Genomic DNA, 24315 nt, shown 5'->3' on the forward strand with positions numbered 1-24315 from the left:
ATGTCATTTGTGCGACAATAACGGCATTTTGTTCTCACATTAAACGATCTCTGCCTTAGATGTGGTCGAGGAGGGCAGAATTACGACACGGTTATAGACATTCATCATCACCCCCGTAATAAGCCTGCATCATATGCGCGTAGATCGCGACACCCACCCGGGTTACAACAGGGCTTAGTTACCCCCCCGAGCCCCGCTGCTGCTGACAGCACTGTTGTCAGCTGCTCTCATTCACGGGTTCACGGTGGCTTACTTTAGCATCGACTGTTCCTTCGCCTCTTCCATTTTCTGTCGGTCCATGACACCGAGGATGATCTTCCTCTCGTCCTCCGTGAGGTGGCTGAGGTCCGGCATCATCTCCGCTGGAGCGGCGGCGGCAGGAGGAGGGCATGCAGGGCCGACCCGGGCCCCGAGCGGAGCAGACATCTTCTAGACACACAATTGCTGTAAAGAAGAACAAGGAAAGAAAGAAACCAGCGACACATTAGGCGGCTGTACAGTTTACACACTTGAGCAGAAGACAGAGCTGTCAAACTCACATTCTCTTTAAGGTATAGGCCTCAGAGATAGATAGCAGTGTGCAACTTAAGTGGAGGCAACAACAGTCACCACGTACTGTTTGACGTGTCGAACAACAACATCTATATCACCACCCAGGACACACTCCACCATGTGTGCCTCTGAAACGAGCGTCTTCAACGTCTACTGGCGTATTTATGCTCATGATGGAGAGTAGACATCAGATGAGCGATATATAGGAACCCTGGTGGGTCCCTACCTGCCTGGCAAACAGGGAGTCGGGTTCGGTTGGTCGTTTAGTGAAGAGAGCAGCTGTGCTGCGAACAGAATGCACCTCATTCACACACACACTGGAGCTGGGAGATCGATGCCCTGGTGGTGATAAACACAACAGTCGAGGCTATAGGATAGAAAGTCTCCAGGCACCGAGTCGTATTCCAAAACAAGCCCCCATCCACGGGCGCACAGCACAGAGGAGAGGAGGAGAAACACAGAAGCTCCTCGCAGATATAGGAGGGAGAGCTCTTGCCTTTTTATTTTGCAATCATGTTAAGTCCTCCTGTCTTCTTCTTCTAACCCATCGCCGTCATCCTCTAGGAAGCTGGGTTTAGACTCGCATGGTCGGGTTAGAGATGCTCTGCTCCTCCGTCCTTTGCTCGGGTTCTTCTTCTTTCGAGTGCCTTCCCTCTCTCTCTCTCTCTCTCTCTCTCTCTCTCTCTCTCTCTCTCTCTCTCTCTCTCTCTCTCTCTCTCTCTCTCTCTCACACACACACACACACACTCTCTCTCACACACACACACTCTCCTCTTTCCTCCAGGTTGGTTAATTCTTGGAGATTTTCTTAAATGCACAAAAATGGATGGAATGAAACAGATCCAGATGGTTAAGAGAGAGTAGGCGGAGCGACTGAAACACGTAGCGCGGGCTGAGCGGCTCCGTGGTCAGGGAGGAGGACGGGGGGGGGGGGGGGGGGGGGCGCCGACGCGCGCTGTGTTCATTGACAGCAGGGCAGGCGGATAGCAGCCACCAAAACACGGACTGGAGACCTTCCCCTGCTGGAACAAACGATTAGATTAGATTAGATTAGATTCAAATGTATTGTCATCATACAGCACAAGTACAGTACAACGAAAATAAGTGTGCCATCCATCCAGAGTGCAAATGTAAAAGCAACGTGCAATAGTAATATACAATGCACAGGTGATTAAACTGTATATAAAATATATAAATGAGTACTAGTGAGTAATAGTACAATTCATATAATGTACATAGTTGTATTAATCTGTACAGTGATACATGTATATAAAGATACTACGGTAGTAATTAAGTCATACTGTCCAGCAGTGTAACTAGTAATAACTAGATAACTATAGATGGGGGCAGCACCGTCGTAGACCAGAAAAGCATCAATATTTCATAATGAGATGAGGGCACGATGAGTGAGCCATGTGACGCGAGAGGTAAATACAGTGCCAGGGCGCACAATTGCGTGACTCAAACCGTCCAGGTAAGAGCTTCTTTAATAATGCACACTAGCTGATGCTGGTGGAAGAAAATAAAACACAACTGAAGCTAATGCACAGGCCTGCTGCACATATCCCTTACCAACTCTTACTAGTTATGCTGCTTTATACCTGTATCACTGTACATATTAATACTACAACTCTGTACATACATCTGATTAGTATTACTCTGTAGTACTAATTTACATGTGTTATATCCTGTTTAATCACATGTACATTGTATATTACTATTGCAATTTACTGTTACATTTGCACTCTGGTTGGATGCCAAACTTATTTTCGTTGTACTGTACTTGTGCTGTATGATGACAATAATACATTTGAATTTAATCAAATTAATATTGTAGTACAGTAGTAACCACTGTGCTGTATTACCTCGGTTATCAACTCTCCAACTGAACCACACCTGTTACCTTTAATTCATATGTGTCAATGCGCTCATCAGACCTTCCTAATCCACCTATTGTTCACCTCTGACCTTTAACTGACCTCAGGCTCTTATCTCCGCACCCTTACCTCTCACTCTCTAGGTCTTACCCACCAAATCCCGCTCTCTGAGCCCCTTCCCCCTAACAACCCACTCAGGCTCCAGGGTTGAGGGGATTATGCAATAAGACAGGTGCATGGATGGATAGAGCGGGCGGTGATTAAGAGGATAGGGCACCGTAGCTCATTAAGACCGTAAGTCACCTGGTACAGCAGTGGTGAGCAAACCCTCTACATCAAGTCAAACAGGGGCCTGGTGTCAGGACCGCTACCTCTCCCAAATGTAACGTTAATAACTGCCATTGTTTTACTAGTTTATTGAGAGGTTAATAGCCCCTGCAGGCCATGTCATGTGTCATACAATAAAATATTTGTTACTCAAGACGCATTCCTTAGTACCTCTCAGTATCAGTAAGATACCAGCCAGCCAGCCAGTCAGCCAGCCAGCCAGCCAGCCAGTCTGTCAGTCAGCCAACCAGTAAGTCAGTCAGCCAGCCAGCCAGCCAGCCAACCAGTCAACCAGTCAGTCAGTCAGTCAGTCAGTCAACCAGTCAGTCAGTCAGTCAGTCAGTCAGTCAGTCAGTCAGTCAGTCAGTCAGTCAGTCAGTCAGCCAGCCAGCCAGTCAGTCAGTCAGTCAGCCAGCCAGCCAGCCAGTCTGTCAGTCAGCCAACCAGTAAGTCAGTCAGCCAGCCAGCCAGCCAGCCAACCAGTCAGTCAGTCAGTCAGTCAGTCAGTCAGTCAGTCAGTCAGTCAGTCAGTCAGTCAGTCAACCAGTCAGTCAGTCAGTCAGTCAGTCAGTCAGTCAGTCAGTCAGTCAGTCAGTCAGTCAGTCAGTCAGTCAGTCAGTCAGTCAGTCAGCCAGCCAACCAGTCAGTCAGTCAGTCAGTCAGTCAGTCAGTCAACCAGTCAGTCAGTCAGTCAGTCAGTCAGTCAGTCAGTCAGTCAGTCAGTCAGTCAGTCAGTCAGTCAGTCAGTCAGTCAGCCAGCCAGCCTGTCAGCCAGCCAGCCAGCCAACCAGCCAGTCAGTCAGTCAGTCAGTCAGTCAGCCAGCCAGCCAACCAGTCAGTCAGTCAGTCAGTCAGTCAGTCAGTCAGTCAGTCAGTCAGTCAGTCAGCCAGCCAGCCAGTCAGCCTGTCAGCCAGCCAGTCAGCCAGTCAGCCAGTCTGTCAGCCAGCCAGCCAACCTACCTAAACATGTAATGGGGGCCACTTATTTGTCAAACACCCAGAAGTTGCTGAAATGGTCCAATTTGTCAAAATGTCAATGGAGAGGCTAGTCTGTCTCTCTAGACTCCAGACATTATTAGTTTGTGTCGAATAGTTTTCACTCATTGCATAAAAAAAATGTTGCATTTGAATCGCCATGTCAGCATGCACGAAGCAGACAGACCATTTCAGCAAGTTCTGGGTGTTTGATAAGGAAATGGCCCGGATTACATGTTTAGGTACTAAAGAACTGTGAGAACTAGAAGAAAACTGTGATTTTAGAGTATGTCTGCACTTTATGTGCTCATTTCATCATTCATGTATTTTTTATTCTACTAAAACTGATTCAAACCATAATCAAAGTGGCCTGTTGGGATGTTAGATCCTAATGTGAAAAACTATGATTTTATATGTCTGCTCATTTTACCCTTGCTATTATTTGACTTATTTTTACTTTTATTTCTATGCCCCACTATCCGCTGGGTGCATACTATGACCTGTATCATGTTTTGTAACAGATTACAGAAATTCAAGAAGCCTATTGGAACGTGAGGTTCTGATATTTGATTAATATATCTCCATTATTTTATCCCACTTTATGCTTTGCTCTTGCTGCTTGTTTTACAGATTTTATGTCTTCTTTCTTACTGATGTAAAACACTTTGAACTGCAATCCCCTGTATGAAAGGTGCTATACAAATAAAGTTATTATTTATTATTATAAAGAATAAGTATGAGTAGAACAATTAAATTATATGACAATGTCTAGGGCTGTCCTAAAATAAAGAAATTCTTAGTTGACTAACAGTCATAGGATTTAAACCTAGTGATCACGAGAGACCTGCTCATCATTTTAAATCTAGTGATCACTAGGGTTGGGTACTCTTCACATTTGAACCAATACTGGTACTAGTACCAGTTCCTGGATCTTTTTCGATAGTTAACTCTGTAATAACAGAAAATGAAATTTCAGTTGTAAAAAAACAAGTCGAAATATTGCAATTTCAACATTTTTATTTAGAACATTTAGTTATTTATTGTTGTAACACACAACATAAAATAAATCGCATGATCATGTATTATGTTTTAAAATGTTTAAATATCAACAGTATCTGGCCATCCTCAGTAAATATGATCAAACTCCTCTGAAATTTGATACCGATTGATCTAGCATGAATCGGTACATAGTAGTACTGATGTAATTCGACCAAGTGATCATTTTAAATATCACCACATACCTGCTCATCATTTTTCAGGAAATAACTCACTCAGCATGGAAACAATCATAAAAAAACGAACTAATCAGACCAGACCGACAGATTAACCGCAGGTGTAATGAAATACACAGGTATTTCATTATTCCACTTCAGGCCTGGGTGTAAAGAAGCAGCTAATCTAGTCCACAGGTAATGAAATAGACAGGTATTACATTATTCCACTTCATTTCTGTTAATTCGAACCAGACTTGATACTCAGGATAATTGCGCACGGCCGCCTCACCTGAAAAGACAGCAGGTGTCGATCGCAGAAATCCTGATTTTCTAACGGCATGGATTGATTGAAAACTTTATTAACAGATTGCAGAATGGGTACAATAGAGTACGGCTCAATAGCCTCGCAGACAAATTAAATGCATAATCTATAGGCTAATTTTAAGTCCCTCATTACCCCAATCAATCAGATTATATTTCTTTAAATGTGCCTGCTGGCAGTAGGCTTAATGGAATCAATAATCGAATGAGATCTTGCTAGCGAAAATAATTAGTTCAACTCTTTCAGAATAGGTAGAAAAAAACAAGCCCAAAGATTATCTAATTGATACGAATTAATAGATACTTATGAGGATATCTGTACTGTATGTGCTTATGTATCATGGAATATATAAATACATGGTTCCCAAAGTTTTCAAGGCGCGACCCCCGAAATAACTTGTCAGAGAGGCTTGGAGGATATACAGTTTCACTATTAATCAGGTTTTAATATTTCAGACATCCATACATGCATTGAATTGATTAAGCTTTGGTTTATACCAGTGACACCAGTCATGTGCATCGCCCTCTTGTTCATCATCAGATAACACTAACAGTGCTTGAACAGATAAATGCATTTTCTCAAATTCATTCATCAAAACGTCAAAGGCTTGCAATTGCTCATTCATTTTCTCAAGTCACGCCCACGTCAACAAATCCGTCAAACAGCGCATCTCCTCAGACATTTGAATCCCAGTTACAATATCACAATAACGTGAGTGACAGTGATACAATTCAACAATCCACAGATTCAGATTCGTTGTAATTCACATCCACAATCCACGCATAAAGACGCTTCAATTTATGCTTGAATGAAACACAATCGGGGCGCTCCGCCGCAAATACATCCACAGCGGAGAACATGAAACGAATCAGAGCCAAACGCCCGATCGGTTTCATTCATAAAAAAAATATCCCCGCAGGATTCACATTTGCAATGCTCCGTTATTAAAATAACCACATGGTGTGTCGCACCTCGCGAGCGCCGTATCTATAACTATGACGTGCATTATTTAGGACAAAGTAAATCCATAGGCTGAATATGATTTATTATCAGCATTTTAGGTCTATTATTTTACATTTCAAAAGCCCCCTCTAGAAAAACGAAGCAGAAAAACATAATTCAGAATCGTATAATGGGATCTGTGAGGAGAGCTGGCATTTCTTTGCGAGAGCATGGCCAGGTTATCCAGCTAACTGAACTAAACCCTGCACTGGACCAGGTTCAAACTTTCTGATCTACTGTTGCCATAGTGATTTTAGACAATCGTGCTTCGGGGAACCGACAGGTCTAGCTTATGTCAAGTTATCCTGAAAATTATCCGGCTAACTCAGTTAGCCAGGTACGAGGAACAGGGCCCAAGCCTGGGTGTAAAGAAGCAGCTAATCTAGTCCACAGGTAATGAAATAAACAGGTATTTCATTATTCCACTTCAGGCCTGGGTGTAAAGAAGCAGCTAATCTAGTCCACAGGTGTAATGATATTCTGTTAATTCATTAACCAAACATATTGTTATTACCTGCATGGCTTTTACCATTTTCTTACTCTCTGCATTGTGTTTATTCCGTCAATTCTATGCAAATTGTATGTCTATTTGATTGCAATTCTATAATGCTATATAAATAACGTTTATTATTATTATTATCAGACTACGAGGGGCCGCTCTAATAATGTTGCCCATAGGGGCTCAAGTGAATGTACATTTTACTGGCTGTGATATGAAGCATACGCTACCTGCTGAGGACCAGTGATGTACAGTAAGCATTAAAATCAAAAGGACACAGTATTATCAGTATTATTTATTTATCTTTTTTGTTTTGTTTTTAACCCCAAACTTGACAAATAAAGGGGATGACCTTTTCAGAATGTGTGTGTGTGCGTGTGTGTGTGCGTGTGTGTGTGTGTGTGTGTGTGTGTGTGTGTGTGTGTGTGTGTGTGTGTGTGTGTGTGATGGAATGACAGAAAGGTCCTTTGGGTCGTAGCACAAGATGGCTCTATTACAACCCATTTCCATTCGTCTTATAACTGTTAACATATTTCTCTCAAGGTTTAAAAAAGAAAAGAAAATACTTGATCTTATTCAAAAGTTGTATCAAAACAAATGTTTCCACCAAAAAACTGGTGGCAGCATTCTGAGTGAGAGTCCCATCAATGTGGACCCAGGAGGGAGTGGTCGGGTTAATATCTTCTTCTTCCTGTCCACAGCTGGTTACTTCTTCTTCTTCTCTCTCTAATTGACCACGGCCACAACATGTTTCTGCTTCTCGGACACCACCAGAGTACTTCCTGGTTTGCTGTGCTTGCGTACGTTCCTCGCCCTGGAAAGAAACACACAGAGGAAAGAACCATGAATAAAATCAGCCTTAAGAGATCAACTGGTGAGAATATTCAGAGAGAGAGAGAGAGAGAGAGAGAGAGAGAGAGAGAGAGAGAGAGACATAGAGTGGGAGAGAGAGACAGAGGGAGCAAGATGGGGAGAGAGAGGGGGATGGAGAGAGAGCACAGCAAAGTAAACAGAGAGAGGAGGAGATGGAGAGACTGAGATAGATTGTTGACCCAACACCTACGTCACTGACTCCACTAATGTACCGTGAAAAAAGCACCTAAACCACGCAGAGCAAATCAGTCAGAGCGCCTGAGAACACATGCCCGGCGCGCCACAATAGTCTCAGTACCTGAACAAACAGAAAATACAGACTGATCTATGAATCATTGGATTGCAGGGCAAACTGGGACAATCAATTCACCGGGTGACTGGTAATTGAGTATGTAGGGACTATCCGGCCTCGGCCTGGTCATTTTCCATCAGGCGGGCGCGTCTGCGTGGGTCAGATCCGCTGTGTCCGCACTACAGAGGCACCTCTCGGACGGAGGTCATCGTGGGTCTTAGAAAAGGACTGTAGCCGTCTTTTTGACACGTTGGTTCCAAAGGCATTCTTGTACAAAAATCACCTTTTTTCGACCATAATCTTTTACCGTCCGTTACTGAATAATCTGGTGGTTATTTTCTGCAGATTCGCCGCCGTCATTGGCTCCCAGGGCCAGTGTATCTGAAAATGTGTCTTAAACACCATATCAACTGGAAGAAAGTTGCCACATTTGACTCAAATTAAATGCTAGCGTCTTCTTAAACGTTTTGTCATTGTGATATAATACAGTATCTGAGGAAGAATTCCTCTTTTCACGGCGCTGGCAGCTCAGCACCAGACTACTGCTCTACTGCTGGTGTGAACAACCAGACTACTGCTCTACTGCTGGTGTGAACAACCAGGCTCCTGCTCTACTGCTGGTGTGAACAACCAGGCTCCTGCTCTACTGCTGGTGTGAACAACTAGACTACTGCTCTACTGCTGGTGTGAACAACCAGACTACTGCTCTACTGCTGGTGTGAACAACCAGGCTCCTGCTCTACTGCTGGTGTGAACAACCAGACTACTGCTCTACTGCTGGTGTGAACAACCAGACTACTGCTCTACTGCTGGTGTGAACAACCAGGCTCCTGCTCTACTGCTGGTGTGAACAACCAGACTACTGCTCTACCGCTGGTGTGAACAACCAGACTACTGCTCTACTGCTGGTGTGAACAACCAGACTACTGCTCTACTGCTGGTGTGAACAACCAGACTACTGCTCTACTGCTGGTGTGAACAACCAGACTACTGCTCTACTGCTGGTGTGAACAACCAGGCTACTGCTCTACTGCTGGTGTGAACAACCAGGCTACTGCTCTACTGCTGGTGTGAACAACCAGACTACTGCTCTACTGCTGGTGTGAACAACCAGACTACTGCTCTACTGCTGGTGTGAACAACCAGACTACTGCTCTACTGCTGGTGTGAACAACCAGGCTACTGCTCTACTGCTGGTGTGAACAACCAGACTACTGCTCTACTGCTGGTGTGAACAACCAGGCTACTGCTCTACTGCTGGTGTGAACAACTGCTCTACTGCTGGTGTGAACAACCAGACTACTACTCTACTGCTGGTGTGAACAACCAGACTACTGCTCTACTGCTGGTGTGAACAACCAGACTACTACTCTACTGCTGGTGTGAACAACCAGGCTACTGCTCTACTGCTGGTGTGAACAACCAGGCTACTGCTCTACTGCTGGTGTGAACAACCAGGCTACTGCTCTACTGCTGGTGTGAACAACCAGGCTACTGCTCTACTGCTGGTGTGAACAACCAGGCTACTGCTCTACTGCTGGTGTGAACAACCAGACTACTGCTCTACTGCTGGTGTGAACAACCAGGCTACTGCTCTACTGCTGGTGTGAACAACCAGGCTCCTGCTCTACTGCTGGTGTGAACAACCAGGCTACTGCTCTACTGCTGGTGTGAACAACCAGACTACTGCTCTACTGCTGGTGTGAACAACCAGGCTACTGCTCTACTGCTGGTGTGAACAACCAGACTACTGCTCTACTGCTGGTGTGAACAACCAGGCTACTGCTCTACTGCTGGTGTGAACAACCAGACTACTGCTCTACTGCTGGTGTGAACAACCAGGCTACTGCTCGCATGCTTGAAATTTACGTTTGTGGCGCTTTGACAGCGGTGTCTCCAACATTAGACACTGTATTAAAGGAACATGCCAACATTATGGGAAATGCACTTACCGTCTTTTCCAGAGTCAGACAAGAAGATAGATACCAATTTCCTCTCCACTATCTGGCTGCAAGCTAGCCTATCTTAGCACAAAAGATTGGAAGCGGATACGGACCACTAGCTTAAAACTAGGGGTGCACCGATGTATCGGTCGGGTATCGGTATCGGCCGATAAGTGCCTTGTTGACTGCAATCGGCCTATCGGCCGATAAGCTCGAATGTGCCGATGGCAGTAGCCAATAAATATCCATCAATTTGTGTCGCGTCAAAAGGCAAAAAAAAGTTCAGTCGCGTCGCAACCTGCACAACGCCGCCCCCGGCCCACACACACACAAGCTACTGCATCAAAGTTACTACTTATGATTAACAAATGCATTCGTTTTGTGGCATTAACGTTATATAGTTAGTGTTACACGTTCAATAACATCAGCATATTATTTACCCGAACGTAGCAAGCATTACGCGCTCATACTAGCTCAGTTCCTTCCGTTGCTCATAGAGCCCTGAGTTTTACCCATTCTGCAATCTGTTAATAAAGTTTTCAATCAGACACATGTATAGAAAGGCTTTGTTTTATTATAACATTCGTTGCAGTAAAATCATTATGCCTCGTTTAGTCATCCTGCGGCGCTAAAAGCTAAACGTCGGCCGCGCCGCCGTTGTTGTTGTTGTAGAAAACCTCTCGTCAAAATCAATGGCGGACAACAGCGGAAGTAAAAAATGTATACGCACTTGTCGATTAGTGGTAACAGCAGAGGCGGGTGCAAGTGGTGTGTGACGTAATTGGCAGAATCGACTGTCAATCAAAATTTCATTGGTTGAGAGCTCTGGTTGAGACAATAGTATCCAGCTGCAGCCCGGTAGACCATACTGGGAGAACTAGTATCTAGCTGCAGCCCGGCAGACCATACTGGGAGAGAGATTGTTTCCTTTTTTTAAGTAAGTAAAGAGGCCTATGTTCATATCGGTGAGCACAATTTGTAACACAAATATACAGTAGTTTCATAAAAAAATATATATATATATTATAAAAAAATATATATTACCAAAAAAAAATGTAAATTAAATTAAATTTAAAAAAAGATTTGCCACAAATATCGGTATCGGTATCGGCCGATTGTGTTAGTTGAACAATCGGTATCGGTGGCAAATTTTCATATCGGTGCATCCCTACTTAAAACTCAACTTTTTGGCAAACAGCTGGGCTAGCTGGTCGGTATCCGCTTCCAAACATTTGTACTAAGCTAGGCTAGCTTGCAGCGGCATAGCTTTCTACTGAATGCACAGAGGAGATTGGTATCCATCTTCTTGACTCTGGAGAAGACGGTAAGCGCATTTCCCATAATGTTGGCGTGTTCCTTTAACGCACAATAGAATAACTTTTCAGGGGGAAACTAAAACTTTTCAGGAAAATAAATGTACCTCAGATGTTAGCATGTCAAATGTTAGCATGTCAGATGTTAGCGTGTCAGATGTTAGCGTGTCAGATGTTAGCACGTCAGATGTTAGCACGTCAAATGTTAGCATGTCAGATGTTAGCACGTCAAATGTTAGCATGTCAGATACACTGAAATGGCACAGCCAATGACGGTGGTAAATCGGATTTTAAAAAAAATAGCATGTGAGCCACCACTAGGGGCAGAGTGGTTAACCGTAAGAACGCTTCTATTGAATTATCTGATCATTAAAATCCCAAGATTTTTGAATCTATGCCCTTTTTTCAAAGGACGCACGAAGAAGATTGTCAATAAGGCATTAGTGTGTTTCACTACAGATGTCAGAGTTTCTACTACGGAAACGCAAGTTGACCAAATTACATCTTTTGACAACAATGGCAGATGCTGGTCCTCTGAAACCAGCGGCATCAAGCCTGATTGAATCAATATCAAACTGAATCCAAATCAAATCGGGACCTTGTGAATGGAAATCTAATTGAATGGGGTTATTGGTGCCAACGCCCTCAGATCCACCACGGTATGAGTGAACGAGTACATACTTCCTGCGACGAGCGTCCTTCATGACGCGCTGTTCCTTGGCTTGGCTGAAGATGACTTTGGGGAGGTGGCGATGGCGCGAGATACGACTGATCTGAGGATGATGCATGAACTTCTCCTTCAGCTTCTCATTGTAGTTCACTGCTGCCTTCTCTCTGCTGCTCATCTAGAGAGAGAGAGAGATAGAGAGAGTGGTGGGGAGAGAAAAAGGGATAAAGAAAGATTAAAAAAGATTAAGAGAAAAACTAATACTATTAGTAATATTTACTAATTACTAAATAAAATCATACTGTAACCTATGCCTTTGACACACTGCAGGGAGGAGCCAGAATCGAACCGGGAACCTTCTGATTACCAGACGACTGCTCTACCTCCTGAGCCACTGTCACCCCGTAATGTAAGCATGTTATTATGTATGTTTTTTCTGTGTGTAATACGTTGTCACTGTAAATGAGGGAAACCTCAGAGCCCCACGAGTAAAGGTTTGAAATGAAAAATAAAAAGTGTTATGTGTGCATTGTGACTGAAAAGGTGACATTCTCCCTTATACCAATTCACAACTTTTAAGAACTGGAAATTCCATTTCCTGTTCATACTTTTTATATTTATTCTAATAAATATAATAAGTAAATAAACAAAAAAGTTATTTCCTGGAGAGATATAAGCACAAGACCATATAAACACAACACCAAGGGTATTGACAATATTGTTTTAAGAGGTCATTCTGAATGCCTGCATTCATTCACACAATTTACACAGATTTGTCTATAAAATAGTATTTTCAATTAGCCTAATTGGCAACATTGCGACAGGGACAATCAGGATGGTCGTGTGGAGATGATCTGGGTGAAATGTGTGCGTTTCCGTCGAGCATCATTGACAGTTACAGCATGGCAGTTTATGTCTGCTGGTAACATGATAAAAGCGCTGGCTGGTTGCTACAGTAAACAGTAAACCTCTCTCTTTATCCTTCCTCCCTCTCTCTCTCTCTCTCTCCCTCCACCCCTCCACTCTCTCTTTCTCCCTCCCATAAAAACCTTGAATCTCTCTTAACTCCACCCGCCCAGGGTTACTTTAAAAGCAAACATCCACCCTAAAACAGAATCTACATTGTTATTAATCCAGTGACTTTGGACAGTTAATTAAAATTCTACAAACATAGACAACTGTCTCCCTGAGTTGGAAATCAGAACAAATCAAAACGTTAATGTGTGATGTCACTTTTTGGGAGTTACACTCAATTAGTAGTCACCAAATGTGTGGGGTCAAATATCTTTAGTTTGAGGCATTACATCCAAAAGAGTTTTATTTAAATGTAGGTTACCATTAAAATCACCATGTTTATTGTCAGTGTCCTAGGAGTTAAATCACCATGGTTACTGTCAGTGTCTTAGGAGTTAGATCACCATGGTTACGGTCATAGTGTCCCAGTAAATTCACCATGGTTATCATTATAGTGTCCTAGGAGTTAAATCACCATGGTTACTGTCATAGTGTCCTAGGAGTTAAATCACCATGGTTATTGTCAGTGTCTTAGGAGTTAGATCACCATGGTTACCGTCATAGTGTCCTAGGAGTTAAATCACCATGGTTATTGTCAGTGTCTTAGGAGTTAGATCACCATGGTTACCGTCATAGTGTCCTAGTAAAATCACCATGGTTACAGACCGTCATAGTATCCTAGGAGTTGTTCCACTCTTCACTGTCTATGGAGCAGCTCCAGGAATTGTATCTTGATGACGTCATCACTAGAGTGTCATCTATTCAGCTTTAAGGAGAGACTTGTTTGAAAGGGAGCGGTGTGAATTCTATTTTAGGGTGGATTTCCTCAGTAAGTGCGTCCTCCTCAAGGGGCTTTCACTCTAATTAAAAGCAATGATTTTTCTCAAATTCAATTTGTTTTAGAAGAGCTGATAGCTGCTGATCCTGTTGGACCAGGCTGCTTCCCCCTGGCCGCTCCGGACAGCCTGCTAAATGTTATTTATGAAATCCACAACAACTTGGGGCACAGGACAGAGAACGCCGGGCAATAGTGACTTTGCAATATTACCATTAAATTATCTCCAGGTCTATTTCAGTAGTGGATTATTCTAATGTAAGAGGTATTTCTGCTTCTATTAGACAGTAGAGATTGACAGGATACAGGAAGCATGGTGGTGGTGGTGGGGGGAGGGGAGGGTCTAAACGGGAGCTAGTTGTAGATCGCTCTGTTCAACTCAGAGAACGAGGGAGATTACAACACAACACAGGTCGGAATCAAACCAGGTTTCTATTCCTTTGACACCAATGTAATTTGTGTGTCCAAAAATAATAAAATTTTTGACAACCATAATATGACCACTAAGTGTGTCTGACTCCATCAAAACCTGGACGGACACTCGGAAAGTGTGTATACAATTTAGTTTTACTCATAGTATATATTCAGATTCAAATTTATTTTTGTAATGCCTATATTTATTGTAACATATATTATAACCGGCATACAGACCCTCATCTGCACCTTTATTTTCTCATATATTTATATTCCGATTGTTTATTTTATAGTTTTATTTTATTTATTGCCTATATTTATGTCTTTCTACCATTACCCTGCCCATACCTGTACCTCTCCTTCCCCCTCACCCATGCTGCCATGACACCCACATTTCCCCAAGGGGATCAATAAAGGAATATCTCATCTTGAAATGTGGTCTTGCCTCCTGTTAATACTGCACTACACTATGTGTACATAGTTTTCAATGTTTTGTAAACAAATGGGCCCCGGAAGTCTCCAGGGACAAGTCTGGATGAAACCGTGTCTGTCTGGGCGTTCGGTCGCCTTCACCCGGTGAAACGCTCTCATCCAGAATGTGCCTGGAATCTCTCCCACCAACAAGGTCTCACCAGAAAGCATAAGTAATAGTACTAATCATCCACAGGAAAAAAGGTACATAATGTACGTTACGTTATAGCCATAATATATTTACACGTTGTATAAGTCATATATTTACGTGTTGTATAAGTCATATATTTACTTGTTGTATAAGTCATATATTAACGTGTTGTATAAGTCAGATATTTACGTGTTGTATAAGTCATATATTTACATGTTGTATAAGTCAGATATTTACATGTTGTATAAGTCATATATTTACGTGTTGTATAAGTCATATACGGTATTTACTTGTTGTATAAGTCATATATTAACGTGTTGTATAAGTCATATATTTACTTGTTGTATAAGTCATATATTAACTAGTGCTGTCAATCGATTAAAATATTTAATCTGATTAATCGCATGATTGTCCACACATTGGGCGCCAGAAACGCTTCCCAGCGTTATTGCCCGCCATGCGTTGTCTGCCAAGATCGCTGTACAGCGTTTTCAAGATCAATATTGAATTTTTTCGCCATGGCATTCATAATTTATCCAGCCAACCCCCGATGCTCTAGCGGGACCCTAGATGTGACTGCAACGGCTCAATACCGCCGCCTGATGGATGGTCTGGCGAGTTACACTCTCGCAAAAACCGGAAGTGCCATCGGTGCATCGAGGAAATTCCTCCGGCAGTCACATCTCGCTACGGGACTCCTGACAGACACTATAGTACATATGGATCGCTTTCTAAACGTAATAATCTATATGATTTCGGCGTTTATTGCGCCATACAAACCGGAAATGGACCTAGGCGATCAGCGTCGAATAATTGGGATCTTTCACCGCCAGTCTCATCGGCCCACGGTAAGGGGAATATAACGTTATTTTCAGCCCGATTGTTTATTCATTTCACTGCAAACCATCTGATCAATATATCACCCATACTACATAAAGCCGTTACTGATGATCAAGGAATTATAAACGACCCCCCCCCCCTTTCCTCCACGCATGATGAAGCATAATGTATACCGATCATACATTTGAATTTTTTAATATAGCGTGTATGGGAAAGAAACGGCAATCGATAATCTATCATATGCGTTTGGGCCCATAACTAGCGTTTTTGGAATTACAGCAGAAAAGATTAAAAACATACTTATATTCTCGAAGGTATTAACACAACAATGTATGAATGAAAAAGTATAACGTTCCCACATCCTGAACGATAGATAATCGATGTTGAATGGGCCATAGTAATGTCAATATAGCAATCAAATGTAAAAAGTTATAGCCCTGCAAAGAAGGTAAACATCTCCATAGGCTTTTAACGGTGGCAGAGAGAGGTATGAGATGGGCACAACCCCCGGCGGTCAATATGTTAACTTGTGATTAATCACAAATTAATCGCATTTAAAAATAATTTAATTTATCTACCTTAAACTGATCTTTTTCAAGTTCCAAGTTTTAATACTCTTATCAACATGAGTCAACAAATGCTTGCTTTATGCAGCCATTTAACACAAAAGGATGACCCTCATGCATTGCAAATTTGCATCAAATTCAAAACAGAGTGATGCACAAAATAACTTAAAAGAAAATAATAATTTAAAAGAATGAATAAAGTGTGCATGAAATAATAGGGGAAAGAAAACTTTAGGAACTTGTTACATTCACCAACACAAGGGCTGAGGACTGAGACCCCCACCCCCCCCCCCCTCTCACACACGCGTCTATACTTTCCGTAGCCGCATTTCTGCAGGACGCTCTCTGATTGGCCGACGTCAGTTTCTACACTGGTTAGGCTTAGGCACTCTTTCGAAGTAGGTTAAGGTTAGAGTTTGTCTTAGAGCGTGACGGCAAGTTCTTTCGACGGTTAAGCTTAGGCACTCTTTCGAAGTTGGTTAAAGGGGAACTCCACTTTTTTTGGAAATTAGCTTATTTAACATCTTCCCTGGAGTTAGACAAGAAGATGCATACCTTTTTTGTCTCTGTGCGTGCATTTTAGCTTTGGGAATAGACGCTCCGTTAGCATAGCTTAGCTTCATCACTGGAAGTGAGGCAGGACAGTAGCCTTACAGTGCCTTACAGTGTATTGCAAGGTCTGACATTGACCAAACTTGATATGCATGACCTTGGTGGGCTCTAGGTCAACTCCTGAAAAGGGGGTCAATGTCAGACTTTGCAATCAAAAGTTAGGGGGCTAATAACCCTTGCCATAATTTCAGTGCGCCCCCTAACTTTTGATTGCAAGGTCTGACATTGACCCCCTTTTCAGGAGTTGACCTAGAGCCCACCAAGGTCATGCATATCAAGTTTGGTCAATGTCAGACCTTGCAATACACTGTAAGGCACTGTAAGGCTACTGTCCTGCCTCACTTCCAGTGATGAAGCTAAGCTATGCTAACGGAGCGTCTATTCCCAAAGCTAAAATGCACGCACAGAGACAAAAAAGGTATGCATCTTCTTGTCTAACTCCAGGGAAGATGTTAAATAAGCTAATTTCCAAAAAAAAAGTGGAGTTCCCGGTTAGAGTTTGTCTTAAAGCATGGCGATAGAACGGCAGGTAGTTTGCAGGCTTTTCGACGCGGAAATGGGCAAAGACACAGCTCGTCACGTGATTGGGCAAACATGTCAGTGGCCAATCAGAGAGCGTCAGTCAGTGGCCAATCAGAGAGCGTCCTGCAGAAATGCGGCTACGGAAAGTATAGACGCCTCACACACACACACTCTCCCAGCTCTCTTTCTCTCTTGCCCCTTCCTCATCTCTCTCACCCCCCCTCTCTCTATCTCTAACGCACACACACACACACTTTGAGTCAGAAACAAACATAGTATCAATGAGAGTATCAATAATACACCAGAGTGAAGTCTAGAAAGAAAAGTTAAAAAAAAAATAGTGGTGTTAATAGAATTGTGCGGTAATGCATTAATACCGTGTTAATTTTGACAGACTTAATATTAACATGTTGTATAAGTCATATATTTACGTGTTGTATAAGTCATATTTACGTGTTGTATAAGTCATATATTTACATGTTGTATAAGTCATATATTTACGTGTTGTATAAGTCATATATTTATGTGTTGTATAAGTCATATATTTACGCGTTGTATATGTCATATATTTACGTGTAGTATAAGTCATATATTCACGTGTTGGGACTTGATTAAAAATGTTTATCGAATTAATTCGAGATTTTAGTTAATTAAAGGTCCCCTGTCTTATAAATAGCCTTTTCCAGTGTTTAGCATTGTTTTCTAGCAATGGGGGTTTGTATCAATGGGGTCTGTGTCTCTAATTCTCATTTTGGCAGATTGCTCCAATTCAGTTGACAATATCCTCCCCCAGTGAACTAAGCCATTCTGATTTGACTCGCTATCCTACGTAGCAAGGAGCTGATCTGCAGTAACGTACCCTCTATGGTTGTAGCGCAACCATTCGCTCAACAACAGAGCGAGTGGAAATACTGACACTTCCTCAAACGGGTTGACGTGCGTGGGTGCCGACAGACAGCAGAGAACGAGCAAGCGAGAGAGGGAGAGAGATAGAGAGGGAGAGATAGAGAGAGGGACACTGAGCATTTACACACAACCTCCCGACCGTGTGCGCGAGGCAGGAGCTTCTCCACTCGCATATCAGTCAAAATATCATTGCGCGCGCGCCCGTATTCCGATCCGTGCAATAATATTCACAGGGGTATATATTGTCATTTGAAAGTTACCAATGCATTGTCCCGTGGGATTATGCCGCCCGCGGTGAAATTAATTAGTATCCCCCTCAATCTCTCTATATCTCTCTCTGTCTACCAGTGCAGACTGTGGGTGACTGTCACTCAAAGCGCTTATGGGCGGAGCCCAGCCCAAAACAGCTTGAAATCTTAAAGTGGAAAAATGCTGCTTTAGAGTACTTGATTAGAAATATAAAACAATGATTTTCTTTTGATTTTTTATTACAGATGTGTTCCATAGACTCACAGGAATTGTGTAAAGTTGTGAAATTAATCACATTTTAATCGCATATCAATATTTGATGTGAAAAGCAAACATTTTCAATTCAAATTAATTTTGGTATACGAGTGAATCAATGAATATACATTATACATACGTTTAAGCAGCAAAATCATGTATTAGCTACTACACAGACCAAGATCAATGCAATTTTTAACAAAGTGCAGCAATTTTAGGAAATATATATGTAGCATAAAGGACCTTTTGTAAACTCAAGGAAGTGAGTCACGACTCTCACGAGCAGAGCGCTAAATTACTACTTAACCAATCAGATCTGCGATATGAGGTAGCGTCACGAGCAGAGCAATGTGTGTGGACAAGAGGCGGGTTGCTACGTTTACTGTAGGGAGGGGCTTTTAGACCCATGTTTTTTTTTTGCTTCGAAAAGAGGGACATCCTCTCAATATGCGGGACGCTCGGTCAAATGGTGGGACAGTACAACCAAAAGCGGGACACCTGGTCACCCTACCACCGACTGAAAATTGTGACGCCTCCGCTGATCTGGAGTCAGACAGGGCTAGCAGTCACACACACATACACACACACACGCGCACACACACGTTAGGGCTCGCAGTCACACACACATTTCCACTCTCTATTGTGTCCAATAGACGAGCACCCTTTTCGACCGCGTGACATTGTTCAGAAAGTTTGGTGCACTTGACAAATTGCAATGTGAACGCATAAGAACCAAATGAAGAATGCAACAATGTTGCAACTTCACCCCCCGAACCGCACAGAGTCCACCAAAACTATGTGAAAGCGCCCTAAGCCACCCACCCTGATACAAACACAGCAATACTGTGATTATTGGTCATTTTAACGGTTATGGTTAAGATATAAAGTTAGGGTTAGGGTTCGACAGTTATGGTTAGTTTAAGGTAACAGTGTGGGTGAGGGTTTGGGGGTGAGGCTATCAGAAAAGTGTGTCTGGGTAGTCTTAAGGTAAAGGCACTTGCCTCTCATGCTTAAATATGATGTAATATATATATACAATTTTGTAATATGACCAGCTGCATGTAGGCTTCGTCGGTAGGCATGCGGGATCTCGGCAGCTCGACGCAACCTTTGCAACCACTTTGACGCCTTTTTGTCTGATTTGGGGGGGGGGGGGGGTCAATTGGGCTCACTGGATCCACAGTGCTGAGTCTCAGACAAGAACCAGTCTGTCAGTCTCTCCTCTGATCTCTCATTAACAAGAACCAGTCTGTTCAGTCTCTCCTCTGATCTCTCATTAACAAGAACCAGTCTGTCAGTCTCTCCTCTGATCTCTCATTAACAAGAACCAGTCTGTTCAGTCTCTCCTCTGATCTCTCTCATTAACAAGAACCAGTCTGTTCAGTCTCTCCTCTGATCTCTCATTAACAAGAACCAGTCTGTTCAGTCTCTCCTCTGATCTCTCATTAACAAGAACCAGTCTGTTCAGTCTCTCCTCTGATCTCTCATTAACAAGAACCAGTCTGTTCAGTCTCTCCTCTGATCTCTCATTAACAAGAACCAGTCTGTTCAGTCTCTCCTCTGATCTCTCATTAACAAGAACCAGTCTGTTCAGTCTCTCCTCTGATCTCTCATTAACAAGAACCAGTCTGTTCAGTCTCTCCTCTGATCTCTCTCATTAACAAGAACCAGTCTGTTCAGTCTCTCCTCTGATCTCTCTCATTAACAAGAACCAGTCTGTCAGTCTCTCCTCTGATCTCTCTCATTAACAAGAACCAGTCTGTTCAGTCTCTCCTCTGATCTCTCTCATTAACAAGAACCAGTCTGTTCAGTCTCTCCTCTGATCTCTCTCATTAACAAGAACCAGTCTGTTCAGTCTCTCCTCTGATCTCTCTCATTAACAAGAACCAGTCTGTTCAGTCTCTCCTCTGATCTCTCTCATTAACAAGAACCAGTCTGTTCAGTCTCTCCTCTGATCTCTCTCATTAACAAGAACCAGTCTGTTCAGTCTCTCCTCTGATCTCTCTCATTAACAAGAACCAGTCTGTCAGTCTCTCCTCTGATCTCTCTCATTAACAAGAACCAGTCTGTTCAGTCTCTCCTCTGATCTCTCTCATTAACAAGAACCAGTCTGTTCAGTCTCTCGTCTGATCTCTCTCATTAACAAGAACCAGTCTGTTCAGTCTCTCCTCTGATCTCTCTCATTAACAAGAACCAGTCTGTTCAGTCTCTCCTCTGATCTCTCTCATTAACAAGAACCAGTCTGTTCAGTCTCTCCTCTGATCTCTCTCATTAACAAGAACCAGTCTGTTCAGTCTCTCCTCTGATCTCTCTCATTAACAAGAACCAGTCTGTTCAGTCTCTCCTCTGATCTCTCTCATTAACAAGAACCAGTCTGTTCAGTCTCTCCTCTGATCTCTCTCATTAACAAGAACCAGTCTGTTCAGTCATTAACAAAGTGTTTTTGCCCACAGAACTGAGGCTCACTGGATGTTTGTTGTTTTTCCTTCTCGGTATCCTCTATAGAGACCGTCGTGCGTGAAAATCCCAGGAGATCAGTTTCAGAGATACTCAAACCACCATGTCTGACACCATCAATCACTCCGCGGTCAAAGTCACTTAGATCACATTTCTTCCCCGTTCTGACGTTGGGTCGTCTGAACAACAACGGAAGCTCTTGACCGCGTCTGCCTGCCTTCCTCTGCTGCCACGCGCTCGGCTTATGTTTAACGAGGTGTACAAATGCAACCGTTAAAAGAGGCTACCGAGTGTAATTTAGCCTGATTTAAGCCACGGGTCAAAGGTCACTCCGTGGGCAGAGTCATCAGTGATGTGAGCAGCGAGACGCAGCGGCTGAGAAGTCGGGTCCTGACGGTACAACGCGATGTCTTCCCGTCTCAGATCAGACACGAGGCAGAGCCTTGATTCAGCGTTTCTCCATAATTAAAGACCCTTTCACTACAACCTGATGGTTAATGCTTCTTCATTATGCGCAGAGTGCTCAGCTTTAAGTGATTGATTCAAACTGCTGATAAGAGCAGGGCTCGTCTGATTGGCCAGATTCAAACTGCTGATAAGAGCAGGGCTCGTCTGATTGGCCAGATTCAAACTGCTGATAAGAGCAGGGCTCGTCTGATCTGTTTAAGTGCAAAGCTTACGAATAAATCTCTTCTTATACACTGGACGGTAAAGCAAGTGCCAAAAGTTTGCCAATTTCTTCCACCACCGTAGCTGCATTAAGAGAATAAGGGAGGAGAGAGAAGTACATTGAGGATGAAGGATGACTTGTTGTGGAGATGGCACAGCACAAGCATTATCGATCACTATCATTCATAGAGAAATGGAACTCCTGGCATTGGAAGCCTTCCCAGTGATCCTTTATTTTTTTTAACCTTACTGGATAGTTAAGGGGGAAACAACATACCATTATGACCCACATCTCCGCTGGCATCCAAGTCTAATCATATGCAAAACTCAGGGATACGCAGTGATTTAAGAGAATAGAGATCATAAAACACCATCAGAGATTATCACCGTCACAGATCATCACCATCACAGATTATCACAGTCTTGGAAGTAAAGTCTTTTTGGAATCGTTTGTATAACGACCCCCCCCCCGGGGCCTTTTTAGGCTTTCCCCATCGGCCGCCGTGCCAACCGGTACATTGTACTTATTGAAAGTGACCGGGGGCACTTGGCAGCGATGCCGGCCGGGCGCTTCTGGCTCGTTTGCCTGCTCTCACCCTGCGGACGCGGGGCGCTGGGCCAGCGCTGTGTGGGGGAATGCAGCTAACTCATAATAACACAAGGTCAAACACAGGAGGCTCTGACAACGGGGATACAGTAGGGAGATACAGTAGGGAGATACAGTATGGATAATGTATGGAGAATGATACAATATGGATATACAGTATGGGGATACAGTATGGGGATACAGTACGGGGATACAGTATGGGGAATGATACAGTATGGGGATACAGTATGGAGAGCTACAGTATGGATACAGTATTTGAGATACAGTATGGAGAATGATACAGTATGATACAGTATGGAGATACAGTATTTGAGATACAGTATAGAGAATGATACAATATGGAGATACAGTATGGAGAATGATACAGTATGGGGATACAGTATGGAGATACAGTATGGAGAATGATACAGTATGATGATACAGTATGGAGATACAGTATTTGAGATACAGTATGGATACAGTATGGAGAATGATACAATATGGAGACACAGTATGGAGATACAGTATGGAGAATGATACAGTATGGGGATACAGTATGGAGATTAGATTAGATTCTTTAATGACCACCCAGCCAGGCTGGTGGAATTTGTTTTCAGTGCAGTTACAGCATTGTTCCAACATAGAACATATAACATCACTTACAATACATACATACCACATGCAGTTAAATACATAAAAAGTATGGAGAATGATACAGTATGGAGAATGATACAGTATGGAGATACAGTATGGAGAATGATACAGTATGGATACACAGGCAGATCTCGCTTAAAATATGTAAATAAAGTACTTATCTACCACAGGAAAAAGGTACATATTGTACGTTATGTTATAGCCATAAGTAATATATTGATGTATTTACAAACAAAGTGTACATATTAAAAATTAGTACATATAAAAATGTTTTAACTTTCAACTTTTACAGAAAACATCTGAGTTCCCCTGCTGGGGAACGAACCCAGGGAGCCTTTCCCTCAAGACTACCAAGACACACACTTCTCTGATAGCCTCACGTCCCAAACCCTAACCACACTGTTAGCCTAAAGTAACTGTGGCTATAACGACAGAAGGTTAACCCTTCTAGGGCTGACCGTCGAAGCTTTTTTTGGCAATCGAAGCTTCGGGGGCGAGCTTCGATTTTAATTCGAAGCTTCGAAAAAAATTTAAATAAAAAAATACTTTTATTTTTATATATATATATTTTTTTGTATCTTATGTTGTGAGAGTTGTACAGCACTTTGGTAAACTTTGTTGTTTTTAAATGTGCTCTATAAATAAAGTGGATTGGATTAATTAATTAAGTAGCCCCTTTCATGACTGTGACGCAGCCAACAAGGTTTCACTCGGCTGCGCTACCTGGGTGCAGTGGGGCTGCTCTCACAGCCAACGACATGACATTACATAATTATGTTGCAACCTTCGTCTATCAAGCAAACAATTATATAAATATTTATATGTAGTTGATAAGAGACAAAGGCAGAATTCGACTTAATTACCGTAAGCACGTTTTATTAAGACATATTTTTATATGGGTCGGGACACTTTAAAAAAAAAAAGCAGCACAATGAACACAAATCTATCCGACATACCGGTAGTCTTAAATAACAAACGGCATTGCTTCGCTTCTTCGTCGACATGTCTGCTGCACATGACCTTGTTGTTTTCAACCCAGATAATCTCCACGTGCTTGTTGTAGAGAGGTGGAGTCGAGGCGGCACTTACTTTCGTTTAATTGGAATGGAGGCGGGAAGGCGCCGCTTACTTTCGTTTAATTGGAATGGAGGCGGGAAGGCGCCGCTTACTTTCGTTTCATTGGAATGGAGGCGCAAGATTTTGGAGGCCAAAAAAAAAAGGAAAAAAAAAGTTTATTATATATACCGGTATATATATT

The 24315-nt window shown here is 42.7% G+C and overlaps 1 protein-coding gene across 1 annotated transcript in view; it reads right to left on the reverse strand.

The window, feature by feature from the left end:
- Positions 1-4977: 4977 nt before the first annotated feature.
- Positions 4978-24315, reverse strand: part of dcaf13 (ddb1 and cul4 associated factor 13) — a 44935-nt gene continuing 25597 nt past the window's right edge. Inside the window, exons 10-11 of the mRNA XM_084335755.1 lie at positions 11871-12034; positions 4978-7582 (exon numbers count right to left, since the gene is read on the reverse strand). Coding sequence (XP_084191881.1) covers positions 7495-7582; positions 11871-12034 — 252 coding nt within the window. The 3' untranslated portion in view covers positions 4978-7494. The remainder of the gene's footprint in view (positions 7583-11870; positions 12035-24315) is intronic.

This window comes from Notolepis coatsorum (assembly GCF_963971535.1).
Source record: "Notolepis coatsorum genome assembly, chromosome: 19".
Lineage (NCBI taxonomy): Eukaryota > Metazoa > Chordata > Actinopteri > Aulopiformes > Paralepididae > Notolepis > Notolepis coatsorum.